The sequence below is a fragment of the Poromitra crassiceps genome, assembly GCF_964638095.1.
Source record: "Poromitra crassiceps genome assembly, contig: HAP1_SCAFFOLD_49, whole genome shotgun sequence".
Classification (NCBI taxonomy): Eukaryota; Metazoa; Chordata; class Actinopteri; order Beryciformes; family Melamphaidae; genus Poromitra; species Poromitra crassiceps.
In genome coordinates, this window is record NW_028152262.1 from 1,244,612 (window position 1) to 1,267,995 (window position 23,384).

At 44.9% G+C, this 23,384-nt stretch overlaps 1 protein-coding gene across 1 annotated transcript in view; it reads left to right on the forward strand.

Annotated features, from left to right (window-relative positions):
* Positions 1–18,981: 18,981 nt before the first annotated feature.
* Positions 18,982–23,384, forward strand: part of LOC310800727 (two pore channel protein 2-like) — a gene marked incomplete at its 5' end in the record, with an annotated part of 37,885 nt that continues 33,482 nt past the window's right edge. The window contains 8 exons of the mRNA XM_083664662.1: positions 18,982–18,994; positions 19,213–19,404; positions 19,574–19,624; positions 19,748–19,837; positions 21,375–21,504; positions 21,737–21,947; positions 22,631–22,801; positions 22,927–23,065. Coding sequence (XP_083520788.1) covers positions 18,982–18,994; positions 19,213–19,404; positions 19,574–19,624; positions 19,748–19,837; positions 21,375–21,504; positions 21,737–21,947; positions 22,631–22,801; positions 22,927–23,065 — 997 coding nt within the window. The remainder of the gene's footprint in view (positions 18,995–19,212; positions 19,405–19,573; positions 19,625–19,747; positions 19,838–21,374; positions 21,505–21,736; positions 21,948–22,630; positions 22,802–22,926; positions 23,066–23,384) is intronic.

A 23,384-nucleotide genomic window follows, 5' to 3' on the forward strand; every position in this document is an offset into this window, starting at 1 on the left:
CAAACCTGAAATCACAATGAACAACAAAATGTTAATGGTTCTCAGTCACATTTAGTGTTCAAATGTGTTCTGTATCTGGATATACGCTATAATGATTGATATAGCATATTATCCAATCACTTGCTTTGCATTTACACCTGTATTTACATGTGTTAATGTCTGGAATCCACGTACACACACATACACACACGCACACACACGCACGCACGCAAGCATACACACGCACACACACACACACACACACACACACACACACGCATGCACGCAGACACACACACATACACACACGTACACACACACACGCGCACACACACGCACACACACACAGGCACACACATGCGCGCACACGCACGTTTGACACAACACACACATATACAAGTGTATATAAACACATATAGGCTAGGCCTATTCTATGTATTACACTGTATTTCTTTGCTATTCTTCTACATACAATTGTATTGGCTGTTTCTCCTACTAGACAGGACAGGACTAGACTAGACACTTTGAAAGTGAAACACAACTGCTGCTACAACTCCATTAAACTTTCAAACTTGTGTGTGTAACGCTACATACATGGCACAACAATCAAACATTCTCCAACATGTCTGACAACATTCATGTTGGCAGTTGCTGGAGAATGTTTGATTGGTGCGCCATGGGCTCAACATGGACAAACGATTCAACATGTTGAATCTGACCCAACATCTCCAAACAAGGACACACAGCCCCATGTCACACCAAACAAACATCTTGATAATTAACGTTCTGTAACGAACATTATAACTGTAGCCGAGTGTTCGGGTCTGGCTATTAGCCTACTTGACACTTTGTTAACAAAACAGAGAGAGAGGCTGTAACGTTAACAAACGCTGGTCTTTGCACACAGTCCGATTGTTTTCATATGCGTGTTTTTTAATCCGTCATCTGAAAACACAGAAGGGTCCCAGCTCGCAAAAATCTGTTGACTGATGCAAAAAACGCAGAAAATCGAACCTCGTCCGAAAATGACGGACGTAATTGTCGGACTCGGTGTGTCAATGATGACACAAATGAGGTCATATTCTTTTTTTTTTCGTGCGTCAATTTCGGAAGAAAATACGGACTTGGTGCCTCAGAGAGACGACGCGACAATGTCGTCGAACAGATGCTTCACAGTTCCCCCAACACAACACACAACTCTCTGACACATACAGTTAGGCTAACTGAGCTAACCGCTAACCATTACTGGAATTACGCAGATTAAAGGCCCATATTCTGCACGATGAACGTTATAAGGAAACTGAGCTAACCACTCAACCATTACTTAAATTACACACATAAAGACCCTTGCTAACTAGCTAGCAAACATTTGTGATTTTACCTGTCGATGTAAACAGTCTGCTCGTCAACAGAATCCACCATGATCATCGCAATCTGCTGCTCTGCTATTTCGTTCTTCACGACACGGAGATGCTCTTCTGTCGGACGTCTACTGCGGTGAAGGACCAAACAGCAACTGCCAGTGCTTAACTCTGAGTGACGTGACGTGAGTTCAGGAGTTCAAATCGACCTCCAATCAGGTAACGCCCCTACACGCATTCATCACGTGACACACACGTATGCGCATGCGCACACGTCCCGCACACATACCTTCGCAGTAGGCGATCTTTTTTTTTGGATGATGGCGAAGGCATAACCCGCCCCTCTCTGCCTCTGATTGGCCTAGCGTCAAACTTCCATCCAAACCATTCGCTTGGCTATCCTGCATGACTTCTCTTTCTACAGTCTGTGGTCAGACCGTCAAACTCAGTGGGTCAGACAGACATACAGCAGTTACGCTTGCTAGGCTGCATGAAAGATGCCAGTGTGTTTATGTTTTTAATATACTGTGGCGACTCTGGGTTTAGGTAGGAACTGATGTGGAGGGTGGTTCCTGGGGGGAAGGGGATGAGTGCGGAAACTTCCTCTTCCTGTCGGGTCTGCGCATGCCTGCGTGGGTCTGGATAAGCTAGGAAGCCGGTAGCTAACTAGAGCGTGACAACCGCCGAGAGTTGTAGTGTTAACTGTGAATAAAAAGCCTGTACCGAAGCTGTTGCCTCCTCTCTTCCTCACGTAACGGTCCCGGGAGCGGATCGCTTCAATACGGTAGTCATATATCTATGGTTTATAACGCTACTCTTGGCAGTGCACGTATGTAGCAGATATAGACAGACAATTGATCAAGGGTGATATAAAACAGGGTTATTTACAGGGAACTAGCAACGCAAGCGTAACTGCTGTCTGTCTGAAGCCCCTGGCATATAACGCTAGCTGCTGACAGGTCTGGTAACGTTTCCACTCATAGTCAAAGCACAGAGCACCGAGTCTGTTTGGTGAGTTGGCGTCCTCGTGTTCTTGGCGTGAACCTGCGGCCCGTGACAACATGTAAGTAGTTTGAACTGTGTATGTGATGTGAATGCTGTTTTTAGTTGCGTTGGGAGGTGCAATGTAAAAATGTGTCTTGTCCAGTGTTGGGCAAGTTACGTTATAGTGGCGCATTGGCTGCCAGTGCGAGGAGTAGGACAGCCAGCGCTGTGTGTGTGTGTTATTATGTGCCTTAAATGTATCTTTATTGTGTCATGCTGGGGGCTGTTGCAATCATACAATGTATTTTAATATATTTCTCTGTGTTGCTGGTAGGCTGCTGTCTCTGCTGTCAACCAGACCGAGCAGCAGGTAGGCTTCTGTCCAGACCGAGCAGCAGGTAGTTTCTGCTGTCAACCAGACCGAGCAGCAGGTAGGCTTCTGTCCAGACCGAGCAGCAAGTAGGCTTCTGTCCAGACCGAGCAGCAGGTAGTTCTGCTGTCAACCAGACCGAGCAGCAGGTAGGCTTCTGTCACCCAGCTTGATTATTTTAATTATCCATTAATCTGTCGATTATTTTCTTGCATAATTGATGAGTCGTTTAAACTACAAAATGTCACAAAATGGTGAAAAATGTCAGTCACTTTTTCCCCAAAGCCCAAGATGACATCATCAAATGTCTTTCTTTTGTCCTGACCAACAGTCCACAACCCAAAGATAATCAGTTTACTGTCATAGAAGACAAAAAAAACAACAGAAAACATTCACATTTAAGAAGCTGGAACGAGATAATTTTTGTACTTTGTTTTTGAATTAGTCATAACGATTAATCAATTATAAAAATAGTTTGGCAATTATTAACTACTCAATGAATTGACTAAAATGAAAGGGAGCTGTCACACATAAGGTCCCTCCCTCCACCCTCTCCTTTTCTTCTAATTATTCTATATGATGGAAGGCAGATTTAGGGGATCCACCACCTGCACCTTTAAATATGAATCATGTAGATATACTATTTTAATATTGATGTTGCATTTATGATCCGCTGTATTTGTTGTGTAATCTGTAATCATGTCTACTTGTCACCTCCTCCCTCTTCCTCCAGCCTGGGCTGGATTAGTCTTCATTGTTGGGAGGCTATTTAAAAAGACAAAATGTCCTTGTTCTTTATGACTGGGATGAAGATGCACCCTGCGTTGAAACGTCAGTCAATAAAAACGTGTCTACACTTGATCCGTGTGCTCCAGTATCTTTGGATGTTATCTGAAGCCTCTCCTCTAAGATTGCCCTCTCCTGAGAGCCTGCTGGGCTGCTTGGGTGGAAGTGCGCCTAACCTCATCCTGCAAGTGTGAATTCTGTTTATGTTTGAGTCACAATTTTACAAAATACTATAATTTGTATGCATCTCCATCTGGGCCCTTACATTACATTACATTACATCATTTGGCAGACGTTTTTATCCAAAGCGACTTACAATAACACATTTTTGTCAGCAATAGAGCAATCAACTATGCAACACAGTCTATGACAACTACATGGTAGCATGGAGGGGGGTGTTTCCAGGACGCTGGATTACACCGTTAAGCCTTCTTGAGGTGTCGTGGGCCTAACTTAACGAAACGTCGGTGAAGGAAGGTGCCCACTTGAAAACCCCAATGACATGCTTCATACTGCTGTTGGCTAGGGTAGGTAACTGGTGATTTGTGTCTTGTTTATTAGTTTGTTAGCCTGTTAGCTTGTTTTATTCTGGATTGGGCTTCTAAATGTGTTTTTCCTCGGATTTTGGCACAAGGGATAGTAACATCTTGTCCTGTGTATTAATTAATACAACTTCTGAAGGAACAGTGGTACAAGTTTAGTTCAGGTTATTTTTTTATTTATTTTTTTAAGAGAGAAAGAAGTTAGTTCAAGAAGGGCCCAGATGGAGCCTGAAAAGGTGTGTCTTTAGTCTTTTCCGAAAGATCAAGTTCTTGATCTAACTTCTTTCTCTTAAAAAAAAAAAAAAAAAATCCCAAACTAACCTTAACTTGTATCACTCTTCCTTCAGAAGTTGTAGTTGTCATAGACTGTGTTACATAGTTGATTGCTCTATTGCTGACAAAATGTGTTATTGTAAGTTGCTTTGGATAAAAGCGTCTGCCAAATGATGTAATGTAATGTAATGTAATGTAATGTATGGAGATCTTGTAAAATTGTGATGGAGAATTTAAAAGCAGTCTCATCTGTGATTACAGCAGAATAAAATGAAGCTAATATCACAATTCATTTTGCCGGCCCATGATACGTTAAGCTGGCGAGGCAGCTGGATTCACACAAGATCATGAGATCATGTCCCATCCTACCATACAGTCATGTGAAGCAGTTCACTATGTTGCTGTGACCACTTCTTATTGTCCATTTCCATCTCCCCCCGGCCCCTCTTCTCTCAATAGGTTGTGCATCACTTTTTTCTGTCCCCTTCCTGTCTGTCCATCTGTCGTCGCTCCTTGTCAAGCTGCCATGTGTTGGTTCAGCTCAGAGGGCTCCCTCCTGGACTTGGACTTTGTCCCGTGGAGGCGGGTGGTACCAAAGGACCCGGGCTACGAGCGGGACAGGGAGTCGGGCACCTACACCCCTCACCCGGAGAAGGACGGGCAGGTGGGTCACCCTCCTTGCGGTCTTAGTGACCAGTCCTGGCAAGGAGCTGGCCAAGGAGCACAGCGTGAGCGTGGACAACCTGGCAAGCAGGAGAAGCACCAGCTGAGAGTGGGGAGCATAGGCGAAAGCTACAGGTTAGCTTTTCTCTCTCTGCTCTCTTCTCCCTCTCCTCTCCTCTCTTCTCTCTCCTCTCCTCTCCTCATCCCTCTCTTCTCTTGCGATGTTTTATTTTTTAATATACTCTTAACACTTTCAGTGCCACGGCCCTTGGGCAAAAGGTTGCTTGCTGTGCCACATAGGCCGCAATGCATTTTAAAACAGTCATATCATTTCTTTAATAATTACTATGTAAACACTGAACACGCACAAATAACGATGAGACTCTCTTCTATCACCTGCAAAAAAAAGTTTATTGATCCCATTTTCCGTTCTTTAGTTATGAGCCGGAGAAGATAGCTTGATTGAACGAAAAAAAGAGCTTTTTTTCTACGAGCTGAGATAATGAGCCTTTTGTGAAATTAAACATTTCAAGCACATCACTGACTCTGAAGCTAATTTTCTGATGTAGTCACACCTCAAAAATAATTTCCTTCAATAAAACAGTGAAGGCAAGGGAATTTTGTTTGGAAGAATAATATTTTTAGCTGAAACCAGCAGCGCTGGCGCCTGCATGCGCTGCTGGTTGCAGCTTCTTGCTGATCTTTTGCTGCTGGTGGGCATCGGATATTCTGGCTTGCGTTTGCCAACCCTGTCCTGCTGTCTGGGTCTGTGTTGTGTACTTGGCTCTGCGTGCCCACCTCCCCCCCTCCTCCTCCCCCCCCCCCCCCGTTGTGGGAGGAGTATCTCTCTGCTCTGCTGTTTTCTCGTTTTCTCTGCCTGTGCTCAGCACTGAAAAAGTCCGCTAGATGCTGCTTTTTTACAGCCGCGTGTACCAGCTCCCATGCTTCGAGTTGAGAATAATAACAAATCCACGGCTGATCATGTGTTGCAGCGGACACGGAGGCTGTTGCAGCGGACATCGAGGTGCTCAATTGTGATAGCAGATTGGCTGCTGCAGGGGCACAGCTAAACGTTGCTTCAATGAAGCCGCTGCATACGGACGGATGCGATGCGATTTCCTTCCCCCCAATGACTTCTTCTGTGTGTTTCACTCCACGTTCTCTCATCTGGAGAGCGCTGTCGCCACCTAAGGGTTCTGTAAAATAGGTTAGACACATTCAATACCTCTGAATATTGTAAGAGGCGATGTAAGAGGCATAGATCGACACCCCCCCGTCAAAAAAAAAAAATCGAGTTATGACGCCATTTGGCGTCGCTGGCACTGTACGGTAAATTTCTAATGACGCCATATGGCGTCGCTGGCACTGAATGTGTTAAGATTGATTTAAGTTGGTTACCGTAAATTCCGGACTATAAGACGCACCGGTCTATAAGCCGCACCTTCAAAGGTGACTATTTTTTTCTTCTATAAGCCGCACCGGTCTATAAGCCGCGGGTGTTTTGATGTTTAATTACCATATGTAAGGCTTCGTGCACAGAGGGGATTGTCGGGAAAGAGATCAGGTCACTAATCCCCAGACAAAATCACACATTGTGGTATTTTTTGTTTTTTTTACAGTGCACACAGTGTCCGCGGTGTGGTGAAAAGAGGGCAAGAGAGGAAATTAAAACAGAAGTGGATTTATAGTTAGAAAGAGTGCTAAAGAAGAGAGAATTCCGTTTTTTATTTTTTTATTTTAGTTACTCACAGTACTATTGACCAGTCCAACTCAAAAGATATTCGGCAGTTTCACTTTGAGCTCTTGTTCCGCCGCTGTCCATCAATGGTTATGACGAGTCTCGCTGGGTACAGTACGCCAAAGCGATATCCATTGACTCGATGATGCTGTTGTATGTTGCGCGTTTCTGTTGCACCAACGCGGAGAGGTCCTGCCGGACGAAAAAGCGCGTACCCTCCCAGGTGAGGGGCTTCTTCCCCGCAGCCTGGAGGATGAGTTGACGGTCGGGCCAGCGGAGTAGGCAGATGAAGATGGCCCTCGGTGGCAGGCCGGGGTCTGGACGTGGCCGAGGCGCCCGGTGTGCCCTGTCCACCTCTGGTGGTTTCTCTCTCTCGCTCTGCTCTGCTCTGCTCTGCTCTGCGCCGCGGCCGGGCTGTCTGCAGCCTGGGGTCCGCTCTGCTGTGCGGGAGAAAGGAGGAGGAGGAGAAACCGCCACCTCCACAGCCAGCCACCTCACACACCCCAACTGTTTAATAGTGCCCGGCTCGCATGCCTCTCGGTCGGCTGGCCGGACAATATGCACCCCGCTGCAGCAGCAGCTTCGGGAGGTTTTCTCACTGTGTTCGGGACTTCGGCTCTAACTCGGCCAGATGGCTGGACACGAGTGAAACTCTTCACGGTTGCATTATTTTCTTTAGTGAGTGAGTGGATGGACTTCTGCACGTTTTCAAACTTGTTTTCAAGCTGCTCAAAACCTCTGAGCGATGTCGGACTTAATCGATAGTGTTTCACGGAGTAAAAGTTTAGCCCAAGCGGTGTATCTCCAGCCTCCAGCAGGTGAGTCATTTCCTCATTCATGGCGTGATTGCTTCGTCTTTTTCTTTCTGCTTACCTGTGTTGTGTTATGTTATGTTATGTTATGTTGTTAAAAGAGGGCAAGAGAGGAAATTAAAACAGAAGTGGATTTATAGTTAGAAAGAGTGCTAAAAAAGAGAGATTTTTTTTTTTTTTTTGGAAAAAATCCATAGATAAGACGCACCGTTATATAAGCCGCAGGGGGCAAAAAAGGCCAAAAAACGGGAAAAAAGCCGCGGCTTATAGTCCGGAATTTACGGTAATTCTGTTTATTGATTGTGGAGCTAGACACATTCTCTTCAAAGTCCTCTGAGACATGTGCTTGTGAATTAGAGCTATACAAATAAAACTGGACTTGACTGCAGGGCCTACAATGACGGCCAGCTGTCCCCGGCCGCCAAGGGCAGCGTGGAGAGCGTGGAGAGGGACGACCAGCCTCCTCTCTCCCCCTCGCCCCCTACAGGTGCCTTCTCCTTCAAGCCCCGCCCCCAACACCCCTCGCCCCCTACAGGTGCCTTCTCCTTCAAGCCCCGCCCCCAACACCCCTCGTCCCCTACAGGTGCCTTCTCCTTCAAGCCCCGCCCCCAACACCGACAACATGCCAAGGTTAAGCTGGCAGCAGCCAAACGGCACCTCAGCAGTGTGTTTGGGCAGCAGGTGAAATGTTTAGTTCAGTGTTCAATATTCACCTTAGAGCAGCACTTCAAACCTTTTCACACCAAGGATCCCTAATCTGTCATAAATTAGACCATGGAGCCAGTGGTGTAGTGGAGGGTAGACGCAGGTAGACCCACTTACTTTTCAGTCGGCATTGAGTCTGCCCACTTCTAAATCCACTCTGACGCGTATCCATCCATTCAAGTAGTGTGCTGCAGTTTTTTTTTCTCTTTTCTTCCTAAAGGCACGGCCCGCCCTACTCTGCCTCGATTGGCTAGTAGTACTGGGTGCCTGCTTTGGTTTGTTGGGTAAGCCCAATCGGAGGCAGAGTAGGGCGGGTCCTTTCCTTTGCCTTCCTACTAGGATAAAAATGTCGGCTCTCTCTCCTGCGACCTGCCTGCCCCACCTGAGATGAGAAGATGAAGCGAAGCGAGCTACTAACCCTACACTGCCCAAAAGAAAGACTGATGCACATGATGTACAGTAAGTAGAATGTGTGGAATTGTATTTTTATTTATATTTTTTATTTAGGGCTGGGCGATATGGACAAAATCAAATATCACAATATTTTTGACCAAATACATCAATATTGATATTGTGACAATATTGTAGGGATGACTAATTGCTGCTTTCATAAAATATTGAGACAATGGGATTTTTGATAAATAATCATTAGTAATGTGGATATAATGACTAAGTGGGTAAAGGCAAATAATAGATACAGCCATGCTGTCGCTTTGTGAGATGGCCTCTAGTTGGTTTGGACCTTCAAGCCAATCACGGTGCTTTAAACATGTGACGGCAAACGCCAGTCAAACGGGACACCAAGTGACTTTAAACAAACACACATTCAAATGAGAAGTGTGCAGACAGTTTACTGAGCCGTGGAGCTGAGAGGTTATGTTGTGAAAACGTTGATCAAGAAGAAACTACATTTCCTATTTCCTATTTTCATCCCATTGTGAGTACAATGTGTGCAAGTGAATTCAGCTTCTATGAAATAGCTCTGTTATGAGCGAAGCTAGTCCCCTGTTTTTCTGACGTCGACTTTTTCAGACCATGGGGAACCATGTTAAAGTGATGAACATCATAGCGCTTCCCATACATACACAGTGCAGCCCCCTCCCTCCGCTGCGAGTGGAGACTGTAGGTATCGAAATGCAAATACACCCTTTTCACGGGGGCCATTTTGTGTCGAAAAGGCAGGGTAAACAGAGGTGCAAGGAAAACACTAATGAGCGTTTCCAATGTCCATGATTGGAAGTTAAAACTGAATAATGACATCACAACAGTCTAATCCTAATGTTAATTTAAAATGTGATAGTCCTCTAAATCTGGCTTCAAACGGCCACAATTTTTTAAAAACATTTAAAAAAATGGGCCTGAGAATGTGGGCTTCTACAAAATATGTCCCCTCCACCTTTGAAATCAAAGCTATGTCCATGGATAATATGAGGGCATTTTGGTAAACAAACCGTGTCACTGGGTGGCAACGGCAATGGAACCCTATGGAGCCTGAGTTTGAGCGTCTTGACTCTAGCCGGCTGACCGTGTTTACAATTTAAAAACTGCGACAGTTTAACACGACATGCATATATTATACATCAAACTCTTGAGCTAATTCTGCTCTCACTCAGAATGTCAAAATATAACTGATGTGATGTATACTTTTTGAGATATTAACGTTTGTTTATACTAGTTAACTGCCGCGGGGTTACGCATTTTTGGGTGGCAGTGACGTCACGCTGATTCATCCTATTAGGTCAATCATCTAAATGCTATAAAACCTTTCAAACATATTCATTGCAGGATGATGTTTTCATAGAGGCCATTTACAATCTGATCACCAAAAACGCATGTTAATGCCAGGTGTAAATGGCCTCTTAGTTGTTTGATTTTAAGATGAAAATTGAAGCAACACATTTTATACAGTAGTAACCGTTTTATTTTTTACCCCTAAAATAGTCTTGCTTCCCAGACACTCTCTAATACATCATAGCCTAATGTACAACACTGAGCTTGAAAGAATAGATTGCATGGAAAGGGGAGGAGGGGGGGCGGGGGGCACAATCACATAAAAACAGTAACATTTGTAACCTAACCACTAACCCTCCGCCCAACCCTGCTAGGTGGCATGTTGGCTACGCACCACCATCCACAAGCTGGAGTCTTGGGAGAACTTCAGTGCTGAACTGATAGGAAGCATGTTCTTCTCAGAAGTTTTCAAGGTACTACTTGTCTCAAACTACTCAGTGAGGGACATTATACAACTCTTTTGTGTCCTCACATGTTGTTTTCATGACTAAGATTTTTGTTTGATAAAGTCTGTGGAACAAATATGAAAGCGCATGGTGCTGACCAACACATTTTGAATGTGAATAACTTAGCAGTGGTTCTCAACCTAGGGTCCGGGGACCACCAGTAGTCCTTGAGGGGGTTCCAGGGGGTCCCCAGCAAATTGAGTTAACACAACTAGACAATGTAGCAGATAACTGTTTTGATCCTAGTTCCACTGCTTTCTCTACACTACAGATTGTCATGGAATTCTGGACAAAATCATATCTAACAATAGAAATATTCCCAGATTTGCGTCAGCGAGATCAAATATCAACAAATGGGGGGGTGTCTGTGGACTTAATTTGTATTAAATTAGGGGTCCTTGATATGGAAAAGGTTTAGAATCACTGGCTTAGAGGCTGTGGTGTGTTTGAAGGAAACAAGTCTGCCTTCACCTTCTTAAAGACTAGAATATTCATATATAATATAATATAAATATAATATTTCCCACAGCCTGAGCCAAAAAGTGCTGAGGGAACTAAGCTCATATCGCCCTCAGAGACAAAGGGACACAGTAAAAATCTGAACACCAGCTATTAGCTGACCTATTTCTGCCGCTCCAGTCTGAGCACATTTCTGTCTGCTGTTGGTATGCCTGGAACTATGGATTGTGTTTTTACACAAAACTATGATTCCATTTAAAACATATTATGTCTAATTCTCACATTATAACTTTGGAATGGGATTTTGTGTCCTGGCAAATTTTGTAGTCTTACACATACATGTACATAAACAGGGATTTGCATGTGATGTGGATGTAGAAGCTGTGGACCACAAGACGGACTGCATCTGTGCTCTTCAATAGCAAGTCCATGCAATTACAAGTGTATAGGTTCCAAATCAAGGCAGGAAAGGGACCAGCACAGGACAAACACAGAGGCTCATGCATAAGGACCCGAACCAGTAGGTTCAGAGACAGCCTGTATCCCCAAGCCATCAGGATGCTCAACTCAGCCTCATAGTGTCGGGCCACCCCCCCCCCCCCCCCCTCCCGGCAGCCCCCAGCCTCTCTCTCGTAACGGACAAGCCCGTCTTTTATTGTCACACGAACACCACAATACATGCATGCGGCCACAAAACACTCATGCTGACGGTGGCCGGTGAAAAGTGTCCTCTGCATTTAACCCATCCAGGCATGTCCTTTCCTCCGAGGGGCAGGCCAGGAGCAGTGGTCGCTTTCTCGTACAGCGCCCGGGGACCGACTTCGGATGTTGTCGTCACTGGTCGGATGACGATGACGATCTGATCTTCTGCATGTTTTTAGTGGGGGGGTTATATACGGAGGAACCCCCTGGGGGTACGGGGAGAACATGCAAACTCCACACAGAGAGAAAGGCCCTTACGACGAGATAACCCACAGTAGGCACTGAAGATATGGGGGGAACACAACCACAGCGCTCACAGTGTCCCAGGCGAGAATCGAACTCAGGACCTTCTAACTGTGAGGCGACAGCGCTACCGACTGCGCCACCATACCCCCTTTGGGCTGTTAAACCAGTGGTTCTCAAATGGGGGTCCGCGGAACTTTGCCAGGGGGTCCGCGAAAAGTTTTCAGGTAATATATATATATATAAAGAAAAAACATTGCATGGATGCATAACTGGGACGTATCCTCAGTGATGTACCCTGGGGTCATAGGATGTTTCGGGTCTCGCAACATCATACACCCTCGCCCAGGTGACCCAGCCGGGGCTGGCCAAGCCCCAACTTACGTCCCAGTAGCTACCCACGGTCAGCCCTCCAGGAAGGGTCTGGTCACACGGTCAGGGCCACTCAATCCGCTGCTCCGGAACTACTCTGCCGGGACCGGGGGGGGGGGGGGCTCTGGTACGTAGAGGGACCGGGCTCTGTTGGTTGCCACCAGGCCGGGCTCCTCCTTCGTCTCACCAGGTCTAGGACCTGTGCGCTGCACCAGACTCCCCCGTTCCAAACATCTCATTCCGAGGTGATGGTATCTTGGTGGATACCATGCAGTACCAGTACTTGGTGGCACTATATATATATATATATATATATATATATATATATATATATTTTATAAAAAAAAATGCTACATGTTACTTACGGTATTCCTTCTCAAACTGCTTCCTACATGGTGCTAGTCTATCAAAAATATTGCATAGTGGTTTTCTGGACTGTTGACAAATTGTGATATTGTAAGTCGCTTTGGACAAAACAAAAGCGTCTGCTAAATGACGTAATGTAAATGTAATGTAATAACAAATATATATATATATATATATTTTTTTGCAAAATCTTCATAGTTCAACGAAAATAGTTTATGCTTTAAATCTAAAATGGTTCATGGATTACATTCTAATAACAAACCTATCAAATTAAAAGTCAAGCACGTTACCGTGGAAACAATTAAGCTTAGCCCAAAATCACAAATCAGAATGAGGGGGTCCCCGGTATATTTTCTATCTTGTAAGGGGTCCTTGGCTGAAAAACATTTGAGAACCTCTGTGTTAAACTGTTGACTGCCCCCGCCCCCCCCCCCCCCCCCCCCCATTGTGCTGTTGAACTGTTGACTGCCCCCACCCCCCTCAGCCGTGTGTGTGTGTGTGTGTGTGTGTGTGTGTGTGTGTGTGTGAAGCTGCTGTCCTCCCCCCATTCTGTATTCACTATTGCACTATACCTCACTTAATGTTTTGTGTAAACTCTCTGTCGTGGTGAATTGCTGTGCAATTGGGCTTCTTGTTTTTTACTTACTTCTAAGTATGTTTTTATCTTTATACCGCTTTAATCTTTTAATACGTTTTTACAGTGAAGTTGATATGAGCGCTGAGTATAAGATTTTCATTGCAGGTGACGGATGTTTGCATTGTTGCCGGTATATGACAATAAACTTGAACTGAACTGAACTCATAATTAAAAACATATTTCAAATTGGTGCTGTGACAAAAACACAATATGCAACAAAAATGCAATACAAAGATAGATTTTGCTTTTAAAATATCAGTTTGTTCTTAACACATTGACTGCCAGCCGTTTTTTTTTTTGCTGTAGGTAGCTTTTGCCAAGCCGTTTTTTTGAGGATTCTGGCTCATTTTACAAGAGCCGAGGATTCTTTTCTGCTTGGAGTTTGTCAACACAAAGTTCACAAAAGTACTAATAGAATGTGTGCTTTCTCTGTCTAAAAGAGTTAGTTTGTAGAGTTAGTAGTTATGTAGATATTAGCCGTTGAGTACAGCATGGTTTTAGCGTCTGAGAGTGAAAGCTGAGATAATCGCAGTTTTGTGAAATTCAATCAAACAGGCAGAACAGTCACTTTAACCATTTATTTTTGGCATCAGTGAGAGATCAGACATCCAAACAATATAGTTCCGAACGCCCTCTCCTTCAACTCCTCCCTCCGTAGGCGTGTCTAGTGGCTTTCAGCCTGCGTTTGTCACAAGCGAGTGTTCTGCTGCTGCTGCTGCAGCGAGTTTGAGCAGCCTCCCTCCCTGGCAGCGAGTTTGAGCAGCCTCCCTCCCTGGCAGCGAGTGTGGATAGGTCTCACTCGTCTCTTGGGTTTGAGAGCCCCGATGAAGCCCCGTGCGACTCTAGGCCTTATGCTGCCCACCCAAACCATTTCTGGAACCCCCCACCGCAGCAGCGCGAAAGCGTCCCCGCCTACAGTATGAGAATGAGGCTCGTTCGTTTCTGACTGTAAAATCGCCAAGCCATTTCCTTGAGAATGGAGGAAGCAGCCGCGGGAGGCGGCTGCTTTTGGTTGACTTCTCTCTGTCGGGAGAGGACCGTCGCCACCTAGCTGGTCGGTAAAATAGATTATACACATTCAATACTTCCAATATCTCCATAGGAGACGCGGGGGGCATTGATCCACGTAGCACCGTCAAAAAAAAAAAATCATTTTTTTTTTGACGTATTAATACGTCAGTGGCAGTCAACGTGTTAAACAATTATTTTTCCCAAAGTGTGTTCTGCTTCCAGGTCATGCACAGGGAAACACACAAACAAAATAATGGTGGTGAAGATGTATCACAACGAGGTTGACCAAGACAGCATCGCACAGGAGACCAGGCTGCTGCAGAAGCTCTCGCACCCAAACATGGTCAGGTGAGTTTCTGTGACCTTCAACACTGACCACCCTGTCCACTAAACACATTCATGATCTGTGACCTTCAACACTGACCACCCTGTCCACTAAACACATTCATGATCTGTGACCTTCAACACTGACCACCCTGTCCACTAAACACATTCATGATCTGTGACCTTCAACACTGACCACCCTGTCCACTAAACACATTCATGATCTGTGACCTTCAACACTGACCACCCTGTCCACTAAACACATTCATGATCTGTGACCTTCAACACTGACCACCCTGTCCACTAAACACATTCATGATCTGTGACCTTCAACACTGACCACCCTGTCCACTAAACACATTCATGATCTGTGACCTTCAACACTGACCACCCTGTCCACTAAACACATTCATGATCTGTGACCTTCAACACTGACCACCCTGTCCACTAAACACATTCATGATCTGTGACCTTCAACACTGACCACCCTGTCCACTAAACACATTCATGATCTGTGACCTTCAACACTGACCACCCTGTCCACTAAACACATTCATGATCTGTGACCTTCAACACTGACCACCCTGTCCACTAAACACATTCATGATCTGTGACCTTCAACACTGACCACCCTGTCCACTAAACACGTTCATGATCTGTGACCTTCAACACTGACCACCCTGTCCACTAAACACGTTCATGAGTACATGTGTTCCTCTGACCACCCTGTCCACTAAACACATTCATGAGTACATGTGTTCCTCTGACCACCCTGTCCACTAAACACGTTCATGAGTACATGTGTTCCTCTGACCACCCTGTCCACTAAACACATTCATGAGTACACGTGTTCCATTGTACATCTGGTAAACGTGTTGCCAAAAACACCAAATGTGTGCTTCTCACTGTACTTGTTGATTATCATAATGTACATTTGTCAACAGCATCACCGGTCTTGTGAAATAGTGCAACATTCTATTCATTTTGATTGAAAAACAAAATCCATTAATTTTGATAAACGCACGCGCGCACACACACACACACACACACACACACACACACACACACACACACACACACACACAGGAGCACATGTCGAGCCCTCTGAGGATCTTCTGGTTTCTTTACTCCTCTATGACAGTAAACTCATTATCTTTGGGTTGTGGGCAATGGACAACATGGACAACATCAATGTAAAAAGTAGAAATGCAGTAGAGTGGTTTGTCATTTCTTGTGCTGTTTTCCTCATAGGCTTCCCCTTCCTGCAGCAGGAAGAGACATAGTGAGGGGAGATTTGACCAACCAGAATCCAAACGTCTGAAAAGACAGGTAGAGAACACACACGCACACACACTCACACACACACACACGCACACACACACGCACACACACACATACACACACACACACACACACGCACACGCACACTCACACTCACACACACTCACACACACACACACTCACACACACACACACACACACACACACACAGAAGATAATACACACACATGCACATGCCTATGCATGTGCAAGGTACATATACATCCACGTATACCGTATACACACACAGCGTTCTGACGAGGGCTATGAGCTGCAGCCAGGGTTTGGAAGGTTTTGAGTAGCGCGTGTGTGTGGTTTCTCTCTGCCCAGGGAAGTCACAGTCCTGCCAACCTGCCCTGTCATCTCATGTGATTTACCCATCAAAGACACACACACACACACACACACACACACACACACACACACACACACACACACACGTTCAGCACCATAGAGATTGATAAACACTGTGAGAGTAGAGTAAATCTTTATTTATCCCCCCTGGGGCAATTCATATGCAGCATAACAGAAAATGTAATTTAAAAACATACAGACATGAAACAGTCAAAAGTAGGGATGTCTTAAAACAGTACAATTAAAAGGACAGGAAACCATGTAAGTTAAAACAGAAAAAGGGGCATGAAGTAGGCTACTATTCAATTCAACAGTTCAGACAGCGAATAGCCTCAGGAACAAAAGAATGGCTGTATCTGTATCTGTTCTTGCAACAGCGGGGCATCCTATACCTGCGCCCAGAAGGAAGGAGGGAAAACTCAGGGTAAAGAGGGTGCTGAGGGTCACGCAGGACACCTTGAGCCTTCTTAAGAACCCTCTTCTTATATAGAAGACAGAGGTCATTCAAGTTACAGCCAGTGATTTTGGAGCTCGTCCTGACAATGTTCTTTAGCATGTTCTTGTTTGTCAAGTTTAGGTTCCCAGCATCTAGAGAAGAGCTTATTTACTGGTCTCTCTTTACTTTGCTCTTCCCCTCTTGTTAGGTTGCAACTAGCTATGAGGTGCATGTTTACGCCTTGAAGAACTCTGACCAGCAGGCCAGTCCAAGGAGAGGTCACCACACTGGACAGTGAGTCTCTCATTTAAGCATTTCAACAAAAACATTATGTTACCAGTTTGACAAATAAAATGGATGTTTTGATACATGGAAACAGTGAGATGAAATTTTTTACATTATTCTTTTCTTGTGCACAGTTGCTGTCAATAGATTTTTGATGTTCAAAAAGCCTCTTTTGTCAACACTCTTTCTATGTCTCTCTCTCTCTCACTCACTCTCATTCACCACCCAACCCTTCTCTCTCCTTTCTCTTTCTGCAGATATCAGTCCCCCTCGCCGTGTGCGCATCTCCGACGTGAAGGACTCCTCCATCACTCTTTTTTTTTTTTTTTTTTTTTTTTTCCCCCCCCCCCCCGATTTTTTTATCCCATTTTATCCCCCATTAGTGCTCATTTGATTTCTCAATCCTGGTTGCTGCTCCACCCTCTGCCGATCTGGGGAGAGCCGAGACTGGCTCCATGCTTCCTCCGAGACATGGGCAGTCAGCCAGCCACTTCTTTTCACCTGACAGAGGAAGCTTCACCGGTAGGACATAGCACGTGGGAGGATCACGCTATTCCAACCAGTTCCCCTCCCTCTGAACAGGCGCCCTTAATGACCAGAGGAGCAACCACATTAGCAACCAGGATATTGCATGTTTTTGTGAAGGGGGTTCCTATATGAAGGAAACCCCCGGGAGGCACGGGGAGAACATGCAAACTCCACACAGAAAGGCCCTTTTGCCGACCCCACCCGGGCGGTGGGCACTCGAGGACATGCGGACGGGCACGCATTCCTTCAGCGTTCACCTCGTCCCAGGTGGGAATCGAACCCATGACCTTCGAGCTGTGAGGCGATAGTGCTTACCACTGCACCACCGTACCTCCCCCACTCCTCCATCACTCTGACCTGGCGCTCCAAGACGGAGACCATCTCTGGCTTCCTGATTGAGGTCACACCCACTTCCGCGACGGGCCACACCCCCATTCACAGGACCATCACCCCTGACCTGCGCTCTTACACTATTACAGGTGCGCAAATATAGGAAGATAGATCGATATATAAACATGTGCACACATAAGAATACTTCCCTAACATTACTCAATTGTCAACCTAGATCTGTGGTCGTGCATTATTAGGGATATGAAAGTGGACGCACACGCACGCACACACGCACACACACACGCACACTGACCCCGTTAACCTATGTGTGTCCACTCTTCAGGTCTGCAGCCAGGAACCACTTACAAGATCAACATCTACACTCTGAATGGGAATGGACGCAGCTCCCCGTTCACACTCACTGCCACCACAGGTAATATCCATTAACCATTCAACTCTGGCATGCTCAAAAATGGATGCAAACGCCACAGCATCAAAATATGCACTCTATCAATTTGGGGCAAAATTAGAAAGTAGATAAATTCCAGTAATTCTTTGGGTGAACTCATCATTAAATGCGTACAGTATGTAACTTATACAAAACCAATGATTGGGTAAATGGCAGTACCTAAATGTGCTAACTTGTAGGTACTATTTAGTATTAGGAAGAAGATGTCTACATCCCTGTGTGATCACACGTGCGTGTGTAATAGCTGCCATTTGCCCAAATATTGGTTTTGATACGTATTTAAAGGGATATGCCAACATTTTGGGAGATTGGCCTATTTGCCATATTCCCGATAGTAAAACTAGAATGTGGATAGATGCCTTTCTCTTCCCTGTGCGAGCAGTAGAAAGTGGGTTTCACCCCTCCTGCTAGTGAGCTTAGCAGCTGAATGGTAGTAAACGGTACATGAGCCTGCCACCATTCAGTCACCAAAAATACACATTCCAACAGCGCCAGAAACACTCACATGTACATGTTGTGCCTCGTGTATTCACCACGCAATGAAATAATCATCCAAAGTTACGGGAAACGGTCATTTTCAAAGGAAATAAATACCAGGAAGTACTGATGACTGCACACAGCGCATGTGCCTCAGGCAAACGCGGAAGTAACTTTGGTTCCACCGCGTTAGTTCTGGCAATGGATTTACTTGGAAAATGGCCGTTTCCCGTAACTTTGGATTATTATTTCATTGCGTGGTGAGTGCACGAGTACTCTCCCAAAATGTTGGCATATCCCTTTAATGATGTCTAACGGTCATTTCCCGAGCAATTCGTTTATTTGCTTTATAGTTTTTGCCCAAATTGATGGAGTGTGTATAGAGGATACATTTGCTATGTATGTATGTTTCTTATGAAAAATAACTGGCTGCTTGTTGTTTCCTCCAGCCAAACCGGTGGTCATCCCTCCCACCAACATCCGTTTCACCTCCCTGACCCCCAGCAGCATCTCCTTCACCTGGGAGCCATCTCACAGTCCACGCGTCACTGGCTATTACGTCACCTATGAGGAGGCAGGGGGTTACCCTCTAGAACTCACCCCCCGACCACACGCCGGACAGAGCTACGCTTTTATCAACGGTGAGTGTGGAGCATGAGATTTACATCAGCTCTGTACATACATACATACATGCATGCATGCCTACATACACTGTCAATATTCGGAATGGATGAGTTTGTACTGAAAAGACGTCTTTGTAGTTTGTTTTATTTAATCTTTTCATTTTGTGTTTGTTGTGTTTGGTCATAGGTCTGAAACCAGGAACAGAATACGTCATTAAGATTGTGTTTGTTGTGTTTGGTCATAGGTCTGAAACCAGGAACAGAATACGTCATTAAGATTGTGTTTGTTGTGTTTGGTCATAGGTCTGAAACCAGGAACAGAATACGTCATTAAGATTGTGTTTGTTGTGTTTGGTCATAGGTCTGAAACCAGGAACAGAATATGTCATTAAGATTGTTGCCCTGCAGAACGCGTTGAGAAGCACACCTCTAGTGGGCAAGGCCAGAACCCGTAAGTGCACCCACCTTCCACCTGATACAAGAGTTCTAGATATCATCGTTAATGGACTGTAGAAACCTCTCCAAATGTGCCCCTTTTATATTTTTACTGAAAGCTTACATTGCCACTATATGATAAACAAAAAGTTATACACTTTCTAAAAAATGTCATTCTGCAGAGACAAGGTCACTAATGATGAGCACATTTTCATTACACATTTACATTGCAAATATTTTTTTTTAATACAGTACGAGGAATCATGCAGCGTGATGTCACGACACCGCAAATCCACCGGAAGCGCCGCAGTTAACTAGCATGAGTCTCAAAAACTATACATCACATCGCTTATATTTTGACATTCTGAGTGAGAGCAGAAGTAGCTCAAGAGTCTGATGTATACATCAAATCAAAATTAAAATCATAGTCAAATTCCTTGTACTTGGCCAATAAAGCTGATTCTGAAATCTCTGTCAGAGAGACCTTGTCAGGAATTGCAATTTGGAGCTTAATTGTAATCTTCTCTTATTGTGTCTGAATGTGCTGGATTGTCAGTGTATGTTGTTGAATTATCTGACTGTAATAATGCATTACTCCTGCAGGCGGCGTGTGTGAGCTTTCCCCCCCTGTTTAGATGGTTCTCATGAACATCAAAGGCCTTAGCCCACAGCAATACATATTTCTGTTAACAAAGCCCTCATTCAGAGTAACTATAACTACATTTACATGCAGACTCATTTATTAATATCACTATTTAGTCTTACCTTGGGCATCCAATGCAACAATACTGTATAACAATATACTGTATATGACTTCCTTTCAGCTGGAATGGTAGATAAAGATAATAGATAAAGAAAAAGGGAAAAAAGGGAAATTACAAATCTCCTGCCGTTTTAGAGCTATGCTGCACCCTGCTGGCTTCCTTCTGTAACTGCTGTGCCTAAAGAAAGAATGGTTGCTTATATTTTTTCCTTACCAAAGGTTGACGTTAGTATTTGTTGTAAGGAAAGATGATCTCAAGTCAGCAGTCATGGGCAACTTTACAATGCTTTCTTGCTTGGTTTCTAAAGCAAAGGGTTCAGGAGTCAAAATGGACCGCAGTGTGTCTGCGGTGTGTGCAGTGTGTGGCTGAAGAAGGCCAGGTCGCCATTGTAAATAAGAATTTGTTCTTAATGACTTACCTGGTTAAATAAAGGTTAAAGATAAGACTTCATTGATTTACAACACAGCACTAAAACTCGCCAAGCTGTGCATTATTTCCCTGTGTACTGCAGTGTCAGAGATGGACAGGTTTCATGAGTTTCCTGTGATCATATTCACCTTATGTAGCCCCGCCCACTTGACCCAGTTGTGTTATGACTTCCTGTTCAAAACACCGTCTGTTTTACCTGCTCACTATAGTACTGTACTGTCACACAGGAAGTGTCAACACAATAGGAAGTAACTGGCTGACCCCTGTGTTGGAACATAAGGTGAATAGGAGCACTGTACAAACATGCTACGAGTGCTAGCGGATCTGTACCTTTTGCTTTGCCCTGCCTGCTTCTTACAGCCAGCACACTTCTGTCTCTCGTCCAATCAGAGTCACTTCCAGATCACCAGCTGTTGGTCCCCGAGCTTCCTGTCCCTCACCGACCCAGCACCGACATCCTGGATGTGCCAGAGCCCTTCGATGACAAGAGGTGAGACCAGGCACAATCATCCTGACTGCTGCTATTATTCATTAGGCAGAACAATGCATGTCCAGAAGCAGCTATTCTTGCTAAGCATTTGAATAGTCCTCACGTTTTATTCTGCTTCTTGAGTTTTGCAATCATCTGTGTTGTTCTCCCTCCCTTTCTCCATTCCTCCCTCCCCTCTACCTCTCCCTCCCCTCTCGCTCCCACCCTTCCTTGCATGTCTTCCTATATCCAGTTTCAACTCCAACCATGTCCATTTGGCTGGCACCGGTGGCCAGAACCAACCGGGCCAGCAGGGCCAGCACATCTACACCGAGTACCAGAACCTGGGCCCTAATAACGGAATCAATAGCGGGCCCAAAGAGGGCCAGAGACCCACTGCAAGAGACCCCCTGATCTACATCCCTCTTACAGGCCAAGATGGAAATCGAGTACCTTTGGTCAGGGTGAGTGAGAGTTCTGTCATGTACTTTATGCTATTGTTTAATACTGTATTCAATTATTATATTGAACAAACTACAATGTTATAATTGTCCTGTCCTTATACTCAGGGCTGTAGTGGAGCGTACACACCGTTTACGTACCTTTTTAAATACAGCATAGCGGTTACTCGCCATTTTATGATGGAAAATGCACATATTTTAAACGTAGATGTCCTTGGTCCTAGCAGGATTTTTCTTTAGGCTAGAGTGAAGCTATTCTTAGCATATTAAACTAGAACACCTAGCGCATTTATTGGTAGCAACCATGTCATGTTAGCTTCAAGCTTGTCAGGAAGGAGGCTAAATAACGCTCCAAAGTCGGGCTAAATTTTGGCGAGGGAAAAACTGGCATGGCCATTTTCAAAGGGGTCCCTTGACCTCTCACCTCAAGATATTTGAATGAGAATGGTTATTGGTACCATTCCTGGAGAACGTGGTTCCTCTCTGTTAGAGGTTGTGATGATAATAATAAAATTATATTTACATTATTTATAGGGATATGATTCGGTTTCAGTTTTCTCATCTCATCTACTGTATCTAGTCTCGTGGGTGACTGAAGTTTATAGTTTTATCCACCTTTTTTATAAGGGCATGACATAGCCTTTTCCCCCACTACAGCCCTGCTCACTGTGTGTTTGGTCCTGCAGGTGAGCGAGGGTCTTCTGCTGGGTCTGCCCTTTGGTTTCCCCGACAATGAGACAGAGCTGCCACAAGAAGCGCAGACAATCACAACCATCTCCTGGCAACCAATCCCTCACAGCTCCGAATATGTGGTGTCTTGTAACCCAATCACACACCTGGAGGAGAGGGACTTCCAGGTACACACGCATACACGCACGCACGCGCGCATGCACACACACACACACACACACACACACACACACACACGTAATCGCACGTGGACACACACATTCTAATCACTTTCTCTACCCTTTCCATATAGATGCGTCTTCCTGGCACGTCCACCAGTGCCACATTGATTGGACTGACATCTGGAGCGTCCTATAATGTGATAGTAGAGGCCATGAGGGGCGGGGCTAAAGAGAAGGTTCTGGAGGAAGTTATCACCGCTGGCAATGCTGGTAAAGAAGTCCACACTGACAAAGACCAAGCGCACGCTGAGATGATTTCTCTTCTATTTCACCGTGTTAGACATGGAAGCAAAGCACGCTGAACAGTGCTTCATTCTCATTTTGATTAGATTAGTTCTATCTGTGGCTGTAATGTCCTCCATTTTGTTTATTATACAGGCCAATTCGTAAAGCTTGAGTTTGATATGCATTTATCTATAGTAAATGCTTTAGCTACAGCAAAGTTAGTTGCTTGTCTAATGTTACTATAAATAATAATAATAATAATACATGGCATTTACAGTATATTGCCCTAATTATAATGCTGATT